The following is an 18,243-nucleotide window of genomic DNA, read 5'->3' as shown; positions in this document are numbered from 1 at the left end:
TTCAGTCAGTGAGTTTGCAACTACACACAATAGATGTATAACGGATTTTATTGTTGTTTAATGGACAAAGTTATTACAAAAAAAACGGGAACTAGTTAGAACACGTACTACATTCAGAGAGTAATATGAGAATGTGTAGCATAGAGAGAATTTAAGAAACAAGAACATTTGTTGTATCAAACAGAAATATTGCAAAACCATTTGCTAGTCGCAATAATAAATAAATAATTAAGACTAATATATTAAGTACGAAAAATATGTATAATTCTAATTCATTCCGAACTCGCTGCTTAGAGAACCCCTTTTTCTCAATTCAGCAGCAAACAGCAGGCAAAATCAATAACTTAACGCGTAGAGTGGGTGTCATGTAATTTGTTGTCACGCGTATCTTGAATTTTGCTTTTAATTTAAACGCTCTTTAGCAGTTTTATTGAAATAAGAGTGTGGCGTGCAGAAAAAAAAAAATGAAACGAGCCAAATGGGAAACAACAACATTGTATGTACAAGCAATAACGAAACCACATTTTGAAAAGCGGGAATTTTGAAGGGTAGTTTTCGTATTGCGGGGTTGTTTTGAAAATGACACCAGGGCACATGCAATGTGATGAATCATAAGTGCAAATAAAACGCGCAGAAGTGCACGCAAACTATGTAATGTGCACGAATTTCAGAGAATTGATGTTGAATTTTAAAAGCAGTAGACAAATGTATGTATGTGCATATGTACAGAGTTAGGTAAAGCGGATGTTTAGTCTTTGCGCGGAATTTTGCAATGAAGATCGGACAATAAACAATTGAAATCGAAAAGAACTTTCCATGTATTGAAATTATTCTTAAAACTGTACCGAGGTTTTAATACTATTGTAACGTAATCTTAACCCCTATTGATGTGGTAACGTAGAATCGACCATTATGAAGCTTAAAAGATTTTAATTTACAGGGCAATTCTGGCTAAGGTATGTACATAGGTGAAAGCCTTTTGTAATACAATTGAAAGACAGTAGGGAAGATAGTTTGATAGGGTTGGTTTATTCTGGCACGAAAGTCTTACAAAAAAAAGCTCTCTTACCAACTCTCATGAAATAAAGTACTTTTGGACGCCTTTTGCTGGCGCGCTCCAACAGTCGCAATGGTCGAGTGAGCAAAGTACCAGCATACCATTCGAGAGATCCGAGGTCGAGTCGTCTGTTTTAATTTTTAATTTATTTTTTAATTTAATATTCTCGACGTTCTTAAATTTAACTGTCATTTAAAAAATTTAAATTTTATTTTATTTGTTTTACTTTTTTTATTTAATTTAAAGATTTTATTGTTTTCAAATAAACTTTTTTAAATTTCGGATATATTTTTTCTTTTTATAACAAATTTTTTAATAAAAGTTTCTTTTAATTTTTAGATTTTATTTTAAAAAGAAAAATATTTTCTTGATTTTTAGGCAATAAATAATTTTGTTTTTGAAACAAATTTTTTTTTAACTATTTTAAAAAGAAAAATATTTTTTTTTTTTGATTTCATTTAATTTTCAGAAACTTAACTTATATTTAAGCTTTTACATTTTTAAAAAGAAATTTATACATATATCTATATATTTTTTATGCAATTTAGTTTTTAAAAATTGTATTCCTAGAAGACAAAGGTAAAAATACTAAGACCTCTTCTCTAGCAGATCTTTCAATTAATCTTTCGAAAAATTTAAAAGAGATTTCAAGGAACATACATAGTTGCCAGAATTGACAATTATCCTACAAGAGAAAACTTTCACAGAAATGTTTGAACTTAGCGATGATCAAAGTTGAAAAACATTTAAAAATAGAGGTTTTTTAAATTTTACCCCATGAAAGCTCCCAACAATCTAAGTCCAAAAATAAATTGTTATAAATATGTAATTGATTTAAAGGGGGTGAAGCTCACCATCAAGACTCGCGAGAATAGGGTCGACACACACCATCTACATACTTATTCGTAAGCTTCGCAGCTGCTTTCGAAAGGAAATTAGGGCGAAATTAATACGGCTGCGAAAAATGACTTCGATCAACACCACTGTCAGAATTGGGACGGCCTTCTCCGAGGCTTATGATAGATTCCAAACGAATTTTCAGATAGGGCGACAACTTATTAAGAAATCTGAAGGGGATCGATTATAAGACGAAGTATCTACTTTGGAACTCGCCTTTTTGTCGGCGGTTATAATTTAGAAAAAATAGAGGAATTCTTTTATTTGGGAGCCAGCATTAACGCCGATAAAACTAATGTCTATATTGAAATCCAACGGGAATCGCTCTTGCCAAGTGCTAAAAGACAACGCAAAAAGTACACTCTATTAGGTACTCATTATGCCTGTGCTGGTATATGGCGCACACATCCGATGAAGCAGTCTTTGGAGCATTCAATAGAAATATCGTGTGGAAGGTGAAAGGGTCTTTGCCCTTTTGGTGATTATGAACTATGAACGATGCCATGACAGTCGTGTCTACGTAACCGGAACGAGCCGGATCTATGTACACTTGTGGTTAGCTGATTAAGTTAAGTGACATTGTGACCAGTTTATAATGTTTATAATTTTTTTTTTTATTAAAGTGTAGCAAATTCCATAACCAGTACCACATAAATACACATTTCAAAGTTCGAACAAAAATTATAAAAATTCAATTCAATGCGCAACCCACTGGTGATAATAGCAAAAAATTTACATCAGTTTGCTAGAAGAGATTCTGGCGTATTTTATTGGGCTCAGCCGGAATCGCACAGGCAGCTACAGAGCCAAACACAATGACGGACCACAACTGTCAAACTACTTTAACAAGTACTCCTATTTTAGGCAACGACAGGGCCAAAATGCATGCAGCTGCAGCGAAATTCTCCAATTGTGAGCGACCGTCCGATATGTTCTTCTGCTTCTTTTATGTCGAATGCATACGAATTCATAATTTCGCTACCGCACTCGAAGAACTCAGAGTGGCATATCGCGTGTTACTAAGTTTGTATACATACTTCACCACTTTCTCTCACATCATTCTCCACAAAACATTAAAATGTTACCAAATTTTCGACCTGTGTAATTAGTCGCAGCGACATCTATTACCTACCTTTGTGCCCACCGGCCTGACAACTCTATGTGGTTTGACAAAACATCCTTGCCACATTCTAATTAGCCAAGCTGTAAATTTTAATTAGAGGCAAAATCTTTAAGTACACACCACTCGATTGTGGCATGTGTCCTTCCTTTTATTTATAACCAACCCTGTACTCATCCCCCGCCCGCTACGCTCGTTTCACCCCCTCTGCCACTAACTCACGCATTTGGAGTGCCAAAAGAGTCACTTCAATGTTGGCACATGAATGCGTGAATTTTTCTGGGACATTAAACTGAACAGATACTTGAAATTAAGACGAACGTTTTGGTAGCATATTGACTGTTACGTGTGTTTTGACTTTTTTGTGGTTTTTGCACGGTGCTATCAACTAACTTTGTTTTGTCCTAATTTGTCGCTCTAATAACAACTATCCTCTAATAGGCCAGTACTACAATCGTTTTTCCATGCAATGCAAACTGATATAGTAAATTCTGTTACATCGCGCGCTATTAATAAGTTAGAAGTCATTAGGCTTTACCTAATCCCTGAAGATTTCTCTCAAACCATTAAGATTTCTCTATGACTGCTCTTCATTTATTTCGCTGAACCACAAAGCTTTTCATTGAAATAATCGAATTGAATTTAAATCCGCTTTTGAGTCAGCAGCTATTTTGATTTCTGCGTCTTTAATTAAAGGATACCACGCTCAGTGATTATTGAATTGTGTCAACTGGCAACTGTGGAGCAATGAAATGTAGATACGGGAATGTACGTCCGCATTGCTGATGCAAGCGCTGAATCAAGTTGGACTATACATTGCCATGCATAGAAAGAGAAGAAAAAACTAAAAATGGAACGACTTCCGCTGCACAGTTGTGGGAAAAAAGGAAGTAGAAAATAGTCCGGCTATAATCGTTATTTACATGCTGATAAAGGGCGCAACGAATTCGCAGGCGATGAAATGAGCAACGCAAGGCACACAATCGAATTACCGGCGTTACACCGACTACCGACTATCTGTTGAGTACACACAAACATATGCTAAAATATACTTGCGCTGTCGCATGACTGGGCAGGGCTTGATCCACATGGCAAAGCGCCAAATTGGTGAAACAGCAGGGAGCCACTGCCAAGTATCCCCAAAAATAAATGGGGAAAATATGAAAAATACAGACGTACATACATAGAAATAAAGGAAAGCGGAGGCGAATCACTTTGTGGAAATCGATAAGCGTAGCCCATGGCCCGTAAAAGACAATAAATCGCCGCCCAAACACCCTGCCCATCACCCTACTCGTACCGATAGTGCTACACTCACTAACTTAGCCAGTCATTCATTTATTCATTCAGTTCTTCGCTTGTGGCGTGGCATTTATTGATGTACTAAGGAATCCAAGTAGCCTGTCAGCCGAACCAAATACCCACCCACTCGCAGCCGGCGCAAATGACACCATACAGCGGCTTTGGCACTCCTTCGAAGAGTCGCTGCTTCAAATGCCGAAAATCATTAGAAAATTTTTACGCCCTGGCTAACTGACGCAGTGCACTGGTGGCATTCACAAATGGCAAATTCATACATATTTACATATAAGTATATATGTATTTACGTATGTACAAGTTTGGAGTGTCATTGTTTGTCGGTAATGGAGTTGAAGAAACATTCCTTGCCACTAAGTATACGTACTGTCTTGCAACATACATACACACTCATGTATATAAATTTTGCTTGTCCCTTCATATCTGGCTATATTCTAACTGTTTGAACTGTCTGCCTGTTTTGCTTTTTCACATCATAAACTTTGGGCATAATGGCGTTTGCGCGTAAAATACGCGGCCAATTTCGGTAATTGTGGGTGGGTAAATGCTGTATACTTGAACGTACACTGAAGTGGCAGTTAGTGGATTTTTGCTTCGCTTTGCTTGAACGGCTTATAGGTTGGTGCCGCTACGCCACTTTGTTATTCAATTCAATTACTGAGTTGAAAATACCATAACATCGATGAGATTGTCGTTGGAGGCTGCTGAGTTGACGGCTTTGCTGATGGTTGGTTGCGTGGTTGACTTGACAGTTGCCTGCTTCTCTATGTATGCTTGGAATCTATTTCGGTATTTCGTTAACAGTTATGCTTGGTATGCTTTTATGTTGGCGTGGTTCGCTTCGTCGCCACAAGGTGTTTTCAAGCCTATCAGTTAGCGGCGCTAATAGAATTTGCTTAAAAAAATTAGGTAATTGTGGTTTTTTGCATATTGCTGATATGTAGCGCTCTGTGGACAGAGTGAACAGAATTTGTGCATTAAAAGGAGGTGGGGTTGAGTCTTTGGTAAGAGCATCAAAGCGGGCGAGTCTTTCACCTGAATTAAAAGCCAGTAAAAAAATCAACTATAATTGTATCTGGAAAGATTTTCAAAATTTTAGTACTCGCTCCTTTCCTGAAATAAATTTTATGTGTAATATTAACTTAATAATAATATGTAGAGGATGGCTCCGTATGTAGAAGTCCACATAAGTGGTAAAAGCTTTTGACTGCCATTCACCTGGGAGTGGCCGGAAGTGATTCTTTTGCGTACTATTCAAATCGCAGCTCACGACGTCCAGATATTTATATCTACGTATCCTCTGATTAGCGACCAAACAACCGACTAAAGTGGGAAGGCGTAAAACTTCGCGTGCGCTGGGTTTGGGTCCCGTAACGTTAAAACCCTGTCCAATGAAAAATCACAACAAGCCTCGGATACGACCCCCTTATAAAGGACTATGATTTGAGGGTATGCACCAGGAATATCCGGACCCTTAATGGGGAAGGTTACTCTGCTTGGCTGATTGATGTCCTCGGGTAGAAAACGGCTGACATCACCGCCATCCAAGAAATGTGAAGGACGGGGCAAAGAAAGGTAAACGTGGAGCCTTACGATGTCTACTTTAGTAGCCGCTTTAAGGAGTGCAAATTTGGAATTATGGAGATTCCATCGCCGACCACTGTTTCTTGCAGCCAAGATACGCAACCGCTTCTATGCAGCAAAAAGTGTGCGTCCAAAACTGCAAGGAAAGCTTAACATCGAAAATCTGCAATCACAACAGACGGCCAATTTATTCCTTCCCTCTCTTGAAAGAACCGACATACGCGCGAAGTCGAAACACATTTCCTGATCCTTAAGTTCTGAAGAAGTAGTCAGATTTCAGCGAGCTCGAAAGAAAAAACTCGCACGATGAGGAGTTCTAAGAAGCTGCAGAGAAAAAAGATGCCGCCTAAAGTACCACTCTGCGATCGGAAAAAAAGCGACCCATGTGGGACCGTTATATTGAACTAAAGAGGGAAGCGATACGCATTTGGCGCGATAAAGAGAGAGAGGTTGAAATATGTGAAGTCGAAGAGCTTTCAATGCTGGCCGACAGGAAAAACGACCGAAACTTTTGTCAGAGAGGTAGGCGACTTACGGAAGGTTTCAAGACCAGGGCGAACTCCTGTAAGAACAACAATGGCGACCTAGTGACCGATGCCCAGAATGTACCTAAATTATGGAGCGAACACTTTTCCACCCCACTGAATGCTAGCAGCGCCGAAAGTTGTGGAGAAGACGAACCCCAGCTCCCAGTCGATGACGATGGAGTCGATGTCCCACCGCCTAACCATAACGAGGCACGAATAGCGATTATGCAGCTGAAAAACAACAAATCTGCTGGAGCTGACGGCCTTCCAGCCGAACTATACGATGGCGAGTAAATGATAAGGACAGTGCTCCGGGAGCGCCAATATAGAAAAGAAGATCTGAATTTTTTTAATTTTGCTCCATTTTCAGACATTCACTCCACCGGTTAGTGTTAAGCATGGAGTCCAAACCCTAAAGCTTAAGTACTCGTTCTTACTAAACAGATTTGTTGTATAGGAGGATTTTTGTAGATATTCAGAGAGAGAGAATTTATTAACAACCGAATAATAAGTAAAAATGCTAACTAATGAATATCCATTGCGCTCCCCGGCAAAAGTTTGCAATATATTATTGGCAAAGTTATTCAATAAATACAAAGATTAAAAATGCTTACATTTGCTACATAGCGAAAACTTTTACAAATAGCTTTTAATGAACACCAAAACACGTCACTTAACCACTTACTTATCTATGTAAATACACTTTTACATACATATGTACGTACGCACTTTATATTCACATGCAAGCATGTAAGCTCCCGAAGCATTATCTCCATTCAAGCCGGAACTGAATGTTGCAGGGATCTTTAGGCGATTACATTAACGAGCTTTAGTGATGGCATTTCACAGAATGCCTCATTCCGACAGTGGTCAGACATTTAATTCCTCATTTGAGACGTTAATTCGCAACAAAACATGCGTATAAACAATTGACAAATGGCATGGAATGGCTGGAGGATGACAATAACTGGGCGCAATGCTGACTATCAGCCAACATTCACATGTTCGTATATATTTATATACATATGTACATACATATATAGATATAACTCCTGCAATAGATTGATAAAAACAAACAGTAAATACACGTACTGCCAACAAAAATAAACAAACAACAAATCGCACGCAGGTCGAACAAGTAGATGAAGAAGCAGAAGTCGGTTTAGTAACCAAACACAAAGTCATTGAAGGAGCGCACACTGCAGTCTGGCCACTGTTTGGGCGGAAGAATAGCAAGCCAACCAACCAACAAACAATTCAATAATATTTATGTGTGGAAGCCAACATGTGTACTAAATAGTAGACGACGATGGTGAAGGCTGTGGCTCTGATGTTTAAAGAGTATTTCGTAATGCTTTTTCCTTACATACTATACGGTGACCATCCGTGCTTTATTTCAAAGAACAGTTTGTTTTTTCTCAAGCGTCTGTCCTTTGACTTGGTTAATTTTTCTAAAAACCTGTTTTGTCCGCTGTTTCAAAACTTAATCTTTGAAAGTACTTTTTCAAAATGCTGAATACAGCCTGGTAGATACAAACTTTAAAGGAATGCATAGAATACAAAAAAGTTGGAAAGCTCATACCTTTAATTTACATTGTCAAAGCGATGTGTCTATTCATCATTCTTACTGAACAAAGCAAATGCAAAAAATAGAAAATGAAGATTTTGAAAAGAATGGGTCCATTCTAAAACGTAAAAATAGAAAGGCTCTGTCTCTTTTATTTCCAAACCGCACTAGACGAAAAAGTAGTAACTTGCGCAACCCAGTTGAAAACTAGCATCTAACTGTGGTTGCGTACATTTGGCATTATAATTTACTGAGCTTCGAGTCTCGGTCAGCGAAATTGTTTTTTTTTTAAATATATATATATATATTTTTTTTATTTATATTTTTTCTTTTTTTTTAATTTAAATTTTTCCTGTATTATTAATATTTTTTTAATTTTTAAATTATATACACAAATACATATTTTTTATATCATTAATTTTTTATAAACTTTTGTATGCATTTTTTCTTTTTTAATTAAATTTTCTTTTAATTTTGAAGGTTTTCTTTTAAAAGAAAAATTTATTATTTTCTTTAATTTCATTTATTGTTAGGTGTCTACTTAATTTTTAAGTTATTGAAAAAATCATGTTACTAAGCTAATGTCTAATTTAATGACAACGCTATAAAAGACTATGTGCATAAATAAATGAAATAAAGGTTTTATTTTAATTTTTTTAAATAAACACTTTTTTAGTTTAATTTTCCTTTAATTTTAAGATTTTATTGTTTAGAAAAGAAAAAGGTTTTCTAAGTTTTATTTTATATATATTGTATAATACCAAAAGTAAAAAAAATATTAAAAAGTTGTTTGTGAATTTGTACAAAGTCCGAAATGAAACATAGACTCAATAAAATTCAAGTTGACGATAACTTATCTTCAATTAAAAAATATATTTTCGCGATGTAAATTTTATATCTTAAGTTCTTAGTTAAGATTTGCATTAAAAAATTTTAAATTTTCTCCATGAGAAGAGAATTATATATAATAAATTTTGAAAAATACAGTGCAAATACAATATGAAATACAAATGACCCATTTTAATAAACCTTCCCGGTGTTTCTGTCTTCAGTAGATCAAGAAACTAAAAACCTACCCTTTACTGCAACAACAGCGCACAAATTCTTCAAAAACCACGGTAAAAACCACCCTAATTGCCTGTTTCAACTGCAACCTTTGCGGACGTTTGTACAATATATTGTAGCAAGACCTTACAACCTCTCAGTGTAAATGTACACTATATTGAATTTTTTTCTGACCACTCGGGAAAAATATTTTAATCATAATAGTTTAATTTTAGCATTTTTATATGATGAAATGATTTTTATATTTCCATACTATGTGCATTTATTAGCGATTTTACTTGACTTTCACGTATTTTTTGTACAGTAAAATACCACACGTTGCATGTCACTGGAATTTTATAAAATGGTCTATTTTTAAATTAAATTCTAAAAATATTTTTGAAACGTTTTCGATTTTGAAATTTACGTAAACTATTCGGGACAAAACTTCATAAAGTTTAATTTGTTTTCAAAAATATTAATAAGATTTAGTAGCATGCTTCCAATGTTACAAAAAATTAAATGTACAATATATTGTACAAATGCAGGGAAAGGGTTAAAAGCTGCCTTACGAAAATGTGAACAATACATATATATATATATGAAGAAGGATGTTTACTGTATTTTTATTTCAAAGATATGGCCACCGTAGGCATACTAGATAAATTTCTTGCCTCATCTACCCAAACATCAGCCATCGTCAAGCGTATGGGGGGCTATAAATGAGGGGTGTTGCTAACTGGGCTGGGCGGTATATTGGCTAGCGAATGTAAAGGCCGTAATTTACTAAAGATCTTTCTCTACACAGTGTTAGTGTATGGGTGTGTGCCGCCGCTGAGTGGCTGTTTGTTTCAATTGCGTGCAGAAATGGACAACTGAATTGTCGTATTGCTTCCAAAGAATATATCTGAAACTAAAGCACAACACATTTGTGCCTATGCACAAACATACATATGAACATAAGTATGCATGTGTCGGAATGTGGCTGGAGAGTAATGCCCGCTTCAGGAAATTAAGTTGCCACATCAGCTTTGCGCGCTTTCTGCCACATAACAGTAACATCTAAAGCATTGGCGGAACTAACTGCCAGGCTGACTGACTAGTTGACTGAATGTCTGGTAATCATTGGCTATAATGTGAAGTATGCTTGGACTATAAGTATCTTATCAGCTAAAGACACATACATATGTACATACATTACACATAGATACCACTTTGCAAATTTGGTTGCATGGCTGTGTGCTTTTATTTTCATTTTAATTCGATTCTAACTTCAGCGCTTTATAAACGAGTTTTCCCCGACAGTCGATAGTTTGTTACTTCGTTATCTGTCCTCTATGTATACTCTGTCCTTAGCCCTCCAACGTTCATCCATCGCACATCGCGTTTGTCAGCTTTGACGTTGGCGGCGCCCATAAGCGCTGGATTTAACAGTTGCATGGATTCTAATGCTAACTTCTCTTGGCTGTTGACCGCTTAACCCTTGGATATTAATTTTGTTGTTGTTTTTTTTTTTTTTGTACTAAGTAATAGTTTTTGTATTTTGTTTTTGGTTTAGCACTAAGCACCAACAAATTCTACGGTACTCACATTATTTACCCTTTCCTGCAAGCGGGAAAGCGCTTCTTCGAGTTCGACAATCCGATTTTCCAGTACCTCCTGCGAAGAAACCAAAAAAAGAGAGAAAGAGAGTGCGAAAGATAGCAAAAAACAATAAACGATGATTTGTAATAAATTTTGTTAAACAAATTATAATAGTTTTCTCTTTTTAATTTACTTAATTATTTATATGGTAGAGTGGCGTTTTATTGTGAAAAATAGCCGAATGTGTTTGTTTTTGTCATACACCAAATTATTTTGAAGTGACCCATATGTATGCAAGTAAATATTCTTTATTGTGTACAAAAATAGGAAATGAATGGTGTGAACTAAAACTAGTGTGCAAGCGGTATTTAAGTTTACGATGACTGTAATCAGTTAAAAATTTTCTATGCGGACAGGTGAGTGATAGTTAGCCTCATACAACCGCCAAAAGGAAAGATTCTACATACTAAGTAGGATAAACATTACAGCTCACACTACTAAGCGGAGTATTATGTATGGCTTATAAGAAGAAGTTATTTGTGGATAATAATATACAAAGGTTAGGAGCAGCGTTGCCAGGTTGACGTTTTTAATGTCATTTGGACGTTTTTTGTATCCTGTTGACGTTTGGACGTTTTTTATGTAAAAAATTACGTTTTTTAACTTCCCAGGAATTTTTTTCTCTTACTAAATCTTGTAAGTAAAACTGATTTTGAATTATTTTCTTAATAAATCTTTACAAGCTTTGTGTTTTGCAGCAACTGCTTCAAAAGATATTTATTCTTTGGACACAGATGACTTAAATATGATGCATACCAAGCGTACGTGCATTTTTTCTTTTGTTTCTTGGACTGTGTTCAAAGGCTGCTTGTGTAAATACTTGAGGTTACGAGGCTTATTGTAATGTTTGCAATTGCCCATTAAAAGCAAAATCAGGAAGAGCTGTTCTCTTGCAACACGCACGCTGGCAAAAGCATCAAAAAAGCTGTAGCAGCATAAAAAGTCAGAAAACAGTGACTTTTTTAAGACTTATGTAATGAACGCAAAAAAGGCTGAAATATTGCTATGCTCCTTCTTAACAGAACGTAATTTAGCATTTTCGACAGCCGACCCCCTTACCAAATGTCTACAAGAAAAAAAATTATTAAAAATCAACGCGATTATTTAGCCCCTTTAAAATTGCACATTATTGCCCTGAAATTTAATGGGCTATCAAGCTGCATACCCAAAAAAATTCTAAAAAATCTAAATAAAGAGTTGAAAATCTAGCTGAAGCTTTGCAGATTTTTTATAATTTTTGCACAAAGTTTGAAATGTGGATTTATATTTTGTTTGTTATATAATGAGCTTTTATGAAAAAATAATGAACATTAAATAAACAAAAGAGAAACAGCCAAAATCGATCAAAATGGTGATGACTAAATCAGTTATATGTATAAAATGATTTTTATATTAACGATCTCAATCCAGTGTACAATGAATTTAAAATGTGCAATGATATTTTAATATACCTTACGTACACATGTACCTTTGTATACAGTAAAAGTTTAATAAGAACAATTTTTTGTACATTCATTTGAATAGGACGTTTTTGGGTAGGAAATTACGTTTTTTCAGACCAAGAGAGACGTTTTCTCATGCCGAAGGCCTGGCAACACTGGTTAGGAGGACCCTGAAAAATGTTTCAGATATACATACATACATACTTATGCACATATTTAAATACATGCGCACTGTTCTCTACATACGCTCACTCCATTAAATCTGCGTACACCCTTGTTTTTTTTTTAAATATTCATATTAAATACGTGCAGCATACTTGATGGTAGTCCGGGATGAAATCCCACGCTGCGGAGGTCAGGCTTTCGATGCTTTCTTCTGCACAAAATAAAAAAAACATGTGAAATGCGATTGTACGTAATTAGGTGCCTTAACCCTTTCGCCTCTGAAAAAGAATTTTGCCCCTTAATCAAAATACTAACCTAAAAAAGCTATTTTCAATAAATTTATACCATTTCCTGTTAGAGAAATGAGGAAATTGTTTTGGGCAATCCATGGAGGGAGGGAGAGTGGTGGTACATATGTGTACCATTGGTTTTAATCTGGTACATATATGTACCAATAGAAGATGTAGCGCCGAACAAAAAGTTTTATTTTCTTCGAAACAGGATCTCTTTTCGGTAGTGGTTATGTATATGATTTTTTGACATTTGGAGGGTAATTGGCGAGGAAAAGTAGAATTTGGAAGTAAGTGGCTCATATATGTAACACGAAAAATACGGTTTTCAATTATTCGATTTCTAATGGATTCATTTTGATTCCAATAGTGCTTTTGGCCTAGGAAGTTTATTGTACGATGTGAGCATACATATCAAAAAATTGAGTTTCGCAGTTCGGTTTCTATAATTTTTTTCTGTTTTCCTTACACTAATTCGAAATATCTGTTCAAATTTTACAGGACCTTTCTGGAGAAATGGTTTTGCCAGAATTGAATGAATCACTTGGCTCTATGCAATCATGAATGCGACTGAGAGTTATATTATCAAGAAAACGTGTAGGTTCAGATTCACTAGATAAATTTTCAGATTCTTCTACACCCAGCAAGCCTTAGATGTTGAACGTTCTCAACATAATTCTGAATAGATTCAAGCTCATTTTCACTTTTTAATATGGAATTATCATCGAAACTACGCTGAAATGATGAATCGGTTTCATCTTCATAGGTTCGTAAGTGTCAGATGATCCAGCAGAAAAATCAATTCAAAGCGAATTAGATTGAAATTCACTCAGAAGTGAATTGCAGAACTTGCCTGCATTTAGAAAAGAAAATGCTATATGACAAACAAATAGTGCCCATTACTTTTCCGTGGAAAACAATACTAAACTGTAGTTTTGTAAGATACTTAATATGGCAATAGGAAGTATTAAGATGTATTTGCACCCATCATACATATTTATAAGCTCGCATTTATACGCATATATTAAAATAATTCTTTGCTTGCATTTAACACGAAACTGTGTCCATAAAACGCACAGCACATGCGCACAAGTGGTCGATCGTTCACATGAACGCACCGGCAACAAACAGCATGTACCACACCGCACCGCACCGCACTGCGCACGTCCCGCTTTGCTGCACTTGAGTATTGTACAATTGCAGTGCAATGAACTTGCACGCAATCAAAGCGCAAAGTGCGTCATAGTGAGGCAATAAAGTTGCGCTACTAGCCAAGTCCATTCAAGTTCAGTTGTCACATCTTACGTACATACATACATGTGTATGTACATATCCATATGTTTGGCCGTATGAATTACGTAAGTATAGAAGTGCCAGTGGGCAGCAGTGGGAATCAAAACAAGCAGCACTAGCAAGACTGACTGGACGCCTCCTTCTCATTTGCTTTGCTGCAGCGTGGCGCGTTGAGAACGTGACCACGCATTTGGCTGTGCCGGCGAGTTGGGCAATTTTCATTGTCGCGGTTTTTTGCGCGTTATTTCACTTTGTAGTAATTCGCCTATTTTTTTTGTTTTTTTGTAATTTTATTTCTCACTTTTGTTTTGTATGAAAAATGTAGTAACTGCAAAGCACTACTTGTTAGTGCCGACTGATAAATGCGCGCCAGCGAGCTATTAGTGAAATTACAGGGATCAAAGAGTCAACAAAGGAAGGGAGCAAAGACTTAAGGCAAATATTCAAAGCACTTACAGAAGCATGCATGCATTTCTGAATGCACAGAAACATAAACATGCAAGCACATACATACAATCGCTAAAGTATTTGAGCAAGCACTTAAGCCTGCCATTTGCAGCAGCTGTAACTAATGCCGCATTGTAATTGTACGGTAGATGGCAGCAGCCGCCTAGTAAAGCAAGCACTGATTCAATACTGCTTAATACATAAATACATAGTACACTTCTGCGCCAATTGCAGCAAATCTGCGTTTTTGCGCATGCGCAACCAGCCCCACTGCACACACGCGCATACACAGACATTTCACTGGGTCTGGACTTTGCCTAATGCGGATTGACGTTCGGTCGAGTGAAACCGCATTGCCGACTGCATTTTCCTTCCTGCCATTCACCCAACTCATTGGCAGTCTACTGCAATTACATATATGTCCAGTATTGTAGATGCCTGAGCATAGTTAATACGGCCTAACGTTATAGCTGCTGCGACCGTCTTTGTGATTTCCTCGCCAACCGTTGCACTATGGGTCATCTGCCGCAAAAACGTTGCAAAAAAATTAATTTAATGAAAGCGTTCGATAAAGTTTTTATATGTACGTAACTATGTTCCAGTATAGGTGTCCAGTATTTTCCAAATCGAATTTTCCGTAGACTACGAAAATATAACTTTTGATAGTTTAGGAGGTAGAACCACTCAAAGTTGAAAATTTTTCTCCATAGACAAAAGTTTGTATTTTTTGTACTTTTTTGTCACGTTTGAGATGGGCGCGGGAGAGCGGGACCCACGGCACTGATTTAAAATTGGCCTGGATGGGCGGTACCGGGAAGATCTGTAAAAATATGGCGGGCGGGACGGGACCAAAATCCTTTCCCGACACTCTCGCTAAAATCGCAGCGCCAGCAAATTCACAAAATCTTCCTTAAAAACGATGTTTGAAATATTTTCTTTTAACTTTTCATTGAGACGAAAGCGAACAGAAAAGCAAAAAAAAAATAATCGGAAGATGCCAAATATTTCATTATTATTTTTATTATTTAAAATTAATTTGAAAGAGATGAACATTTTTGTCAACCTTCGATCGGTTTGCAAACCACGCCATACACGTTGAAATCTCAATCGGTCGTTTCAATTTGTTGTCCGTTTGTAGCCTGCTTTAGAGATAGATTTCGGGACCCACGGGACTCGCGGTACAATTCTGAAAAACGTCGGGATGGCCGGGTTCGGAGCTTTAAAATCGTATTTCGAGACGGGCGGGATCGGGATTAACTATTTAGTCCCGTGCCCATCTCTAATTTGTACATATCGACCCCTTTGCGCGAAATTATCGTATTGCCAGAAACCAAATTTTACAGAAGAGCGTTTTTTCCATGATAAAAATATTACAAGGTAAAATCATTCTCTAAATTCGTCGGCCCTGATTTGTTTCTGACGTTTGCGGCCGCTGTGGTGGTGCAGTGGTTAGCAGTTGGTAGTTCATATTTTTGCGCCTTCCACCTAATAATATTTTCTCAATTTTAAAAGATTTTAAAAGGGGTGGGCGGATAGTATAGGACACGCTGTATATTTTTCTTTAAGATGCAATTTAAATCAGGGACAGAAAATAAGTAAGAAATAAATAAGTTTAAGTTGGCCAATTTTTTTAAGGCCGAAATAAAAGTCTTTGCCTAATAATAAACAAACCACTTATCCAAATTAAACAAGTTTGGTATCACATGACAGGATAGCTGAAATGTACAAAAGAGGAAAACCACGTATTGAAAAATATTTTAATAGAAAAATGTCACCATAGAACAAACCTTGAGTCGGTCAGATATGTGAATTTCCTTTGTATTAAATTATAAAAAAATATAAATATAGGTGGTAACTTTAGTTCGTTATTTCTGTTTAAAAGCTATTTCAGTCCGATTTCATTTGATAGCAAACTTGTTTAATTTTGATAAGCGGTTTGTTTATTATCCGGAATTGACTTTTGTTTCGGACTTAAAAAATATTTGGCCAATTTTAACTGTTCAAAAAATAACTGTTATCTTTGGTCCGTTATTCAAATTCTTAAAATATGGTCATTAGTTCAAAAGATTTTTATTTTTGCAACGAAAAAAGTCAACAGACCCCAAGGTGCATTGGTTGCTGTTCCTGTAGCTTATTTTATTGCTGCTGCTGTGCTGCTGTATCAATAAGTATTAAGTATACAAAAGAGTTGCGTGTCTACCACAATCAGCTCATTGTCAGTGGTCTTGTTAAGTCGTTACGTGCATACGAGGAGTATGTGCAATGCGCGGCGGCTGGTTTAGATGAGCGTTTGCACGCAGTGGTATGATCGTTAGTTGTTTGCTTTTGATTGCTAAATACGAGTAGTTAACGCGTTTCAGGTGAGTTGTCTTGTAATTGCACTCTGTTGCATCACTTACCTAAATACATACATACATACATAGTTGCCGATCGGTGTATTTCATGCGAAAAGATGTGAGTAAGTAAACAACTACTTAACTATTTGAAATATTTTGAAATAAGTATATACATAGTATGTACATAAAATATTATCATAGCTTTTCTTGAAGTATTTGATTTATGTTATTTAGTGTCGTTTTCGCAAGTGGAATTTATTTTTCAGAAAAGAATTTGTGCTTAAAGTGCAGATAAATTTTAAAATCTACATGAGAAAACTGATCGAAAGGAGTTTCCGTTTCGGCAGTGATAGCCAAGCTACACTTAATGCATTGGCCATCCCTCTAACTACTTCCTAACTAGTTCGGCAATGCAAGGCTCGCCTAAATTATGTTGGTAAACATAACGAGCTTGCTTTATTCTGGGTGCCAGGTCACTCGGGAGTACCTGGTATTGAGACATATAACCATTTGACAAGCTGGGCGAAACTGATCTCTCAGAAGATCTATCTAGTTTTTTGCTCTCGCTGAGCAGACGGGGCTGCAGACAACTTGTTGGACTGCTGACTGGCCACTTCACGTGGCACAATTACTTGAAGGCCCGTTTACATACAACTTTGGCGTCGCTTCGACAGCTGACTATCAATACATGCATTTATATGAAAGTCTCCACATAACCAAAGTTGGGAAACACCAACGCCAACACAGCACAGAAAGATGGCCAACTCTCAACCTTTCGCTCGCGTCGTTCATCAGCTGTTCCAAATAATCAAAATTATGTGATTTAATTTTCCTTCTTAATCAAATGAGGGCAATAAATATAGTTTATAATGCAATTATTGATATACAATTTTAATTTATCTGCCGCTAGTATGTTAATTTAGTGACCAAAGTATTCTCTGCTAAGCGTTCATTGTAGCAAGCACGGGCGTTACTCACGCTACTGTCAAAGCGACGCCAGCGACAACGCAACGCCAAAGTTGTATGTGGACGGGCTTTGACTGTGATGGACGTAAATGACTACTCCATTTTCCTATTTTACAGTAGAAGGCACCTTACATTGTAAAGCAATTGGATATTTAAAAGCTATTTAATAACACTTTAGGCAATTTTCATGACAGAAATTCTTAAAAAGTTTTTGGAAAATTTAAATCATTGAGCAGGCAGTTAATTGTTTCCACTCATACATAAACATATAGAACATTCATCATTACTATCGCGCCGTGCTACTCAAGTTCATAGGTTCACATGAATATAACAATACGTAATTCTGAAAACTAATAAAACCAAAGTGAGCCAAGCAACATCGTGTACCCAACCAAGCCCAAAATGTACGATGTAAGCGATTATGAATATGATGAATTAGACATTCAGGTTATTATCGGCAAACTGACATCAAACAGCATGCGAGCGCTACAAGAGGTCGTCCGTCCGTACGTTCACATGTGAGCGCACACTAAAGCTCATATAAATA

At 36.5% G+C, this 18,243-nt stretch overlaps 1 protein-coding gene across 1 annotated transcript in view; it reads right to left on the bottom strand.

Moving 5' to 3' along the window:
• LOC108365046 (uncharacterized) overlaps positions 1-18,243 on the bottom strand; it is an 81,267-nt gene that overhangs the window by 30,967 nt on the left and 32,057 nt on the right. Inside the window, exon 3 of the mRNA XM_017618969.1 lies at positions 10,704-10,772. Coding sequence (XP_017474458.1) covers positions 10,704-10,772 — 69 coding nt within the window. The remainder of the gene's footprint in view (positions 1-10,703; positions 10,773-18,243) is intronic.

Source organism: Rhagoletis zephyria, unplaced genomic scaffold (assembly GCF_001687245.7).
Source record: "Rhagoletis zephyria isolate East Lansing unplaced genomic scaffold, Rhagoletis_zephyria_1.1 Rzeph_scaffold_01755, whole genome shotgun sequence".
In the NCBI taxonomy this organism is placed as follows: domain Eukaryota; kingdom Metazoa; phylum Arthropoda; class Insecta; order Diptera; family Tephritidae; genus Rhagoletis; species Rhagoletis zephyria.
Note: the sequence above shows the minus strand (reverse complement) of the source record. Positions and strands in the feature narration are given on the sequence as shown.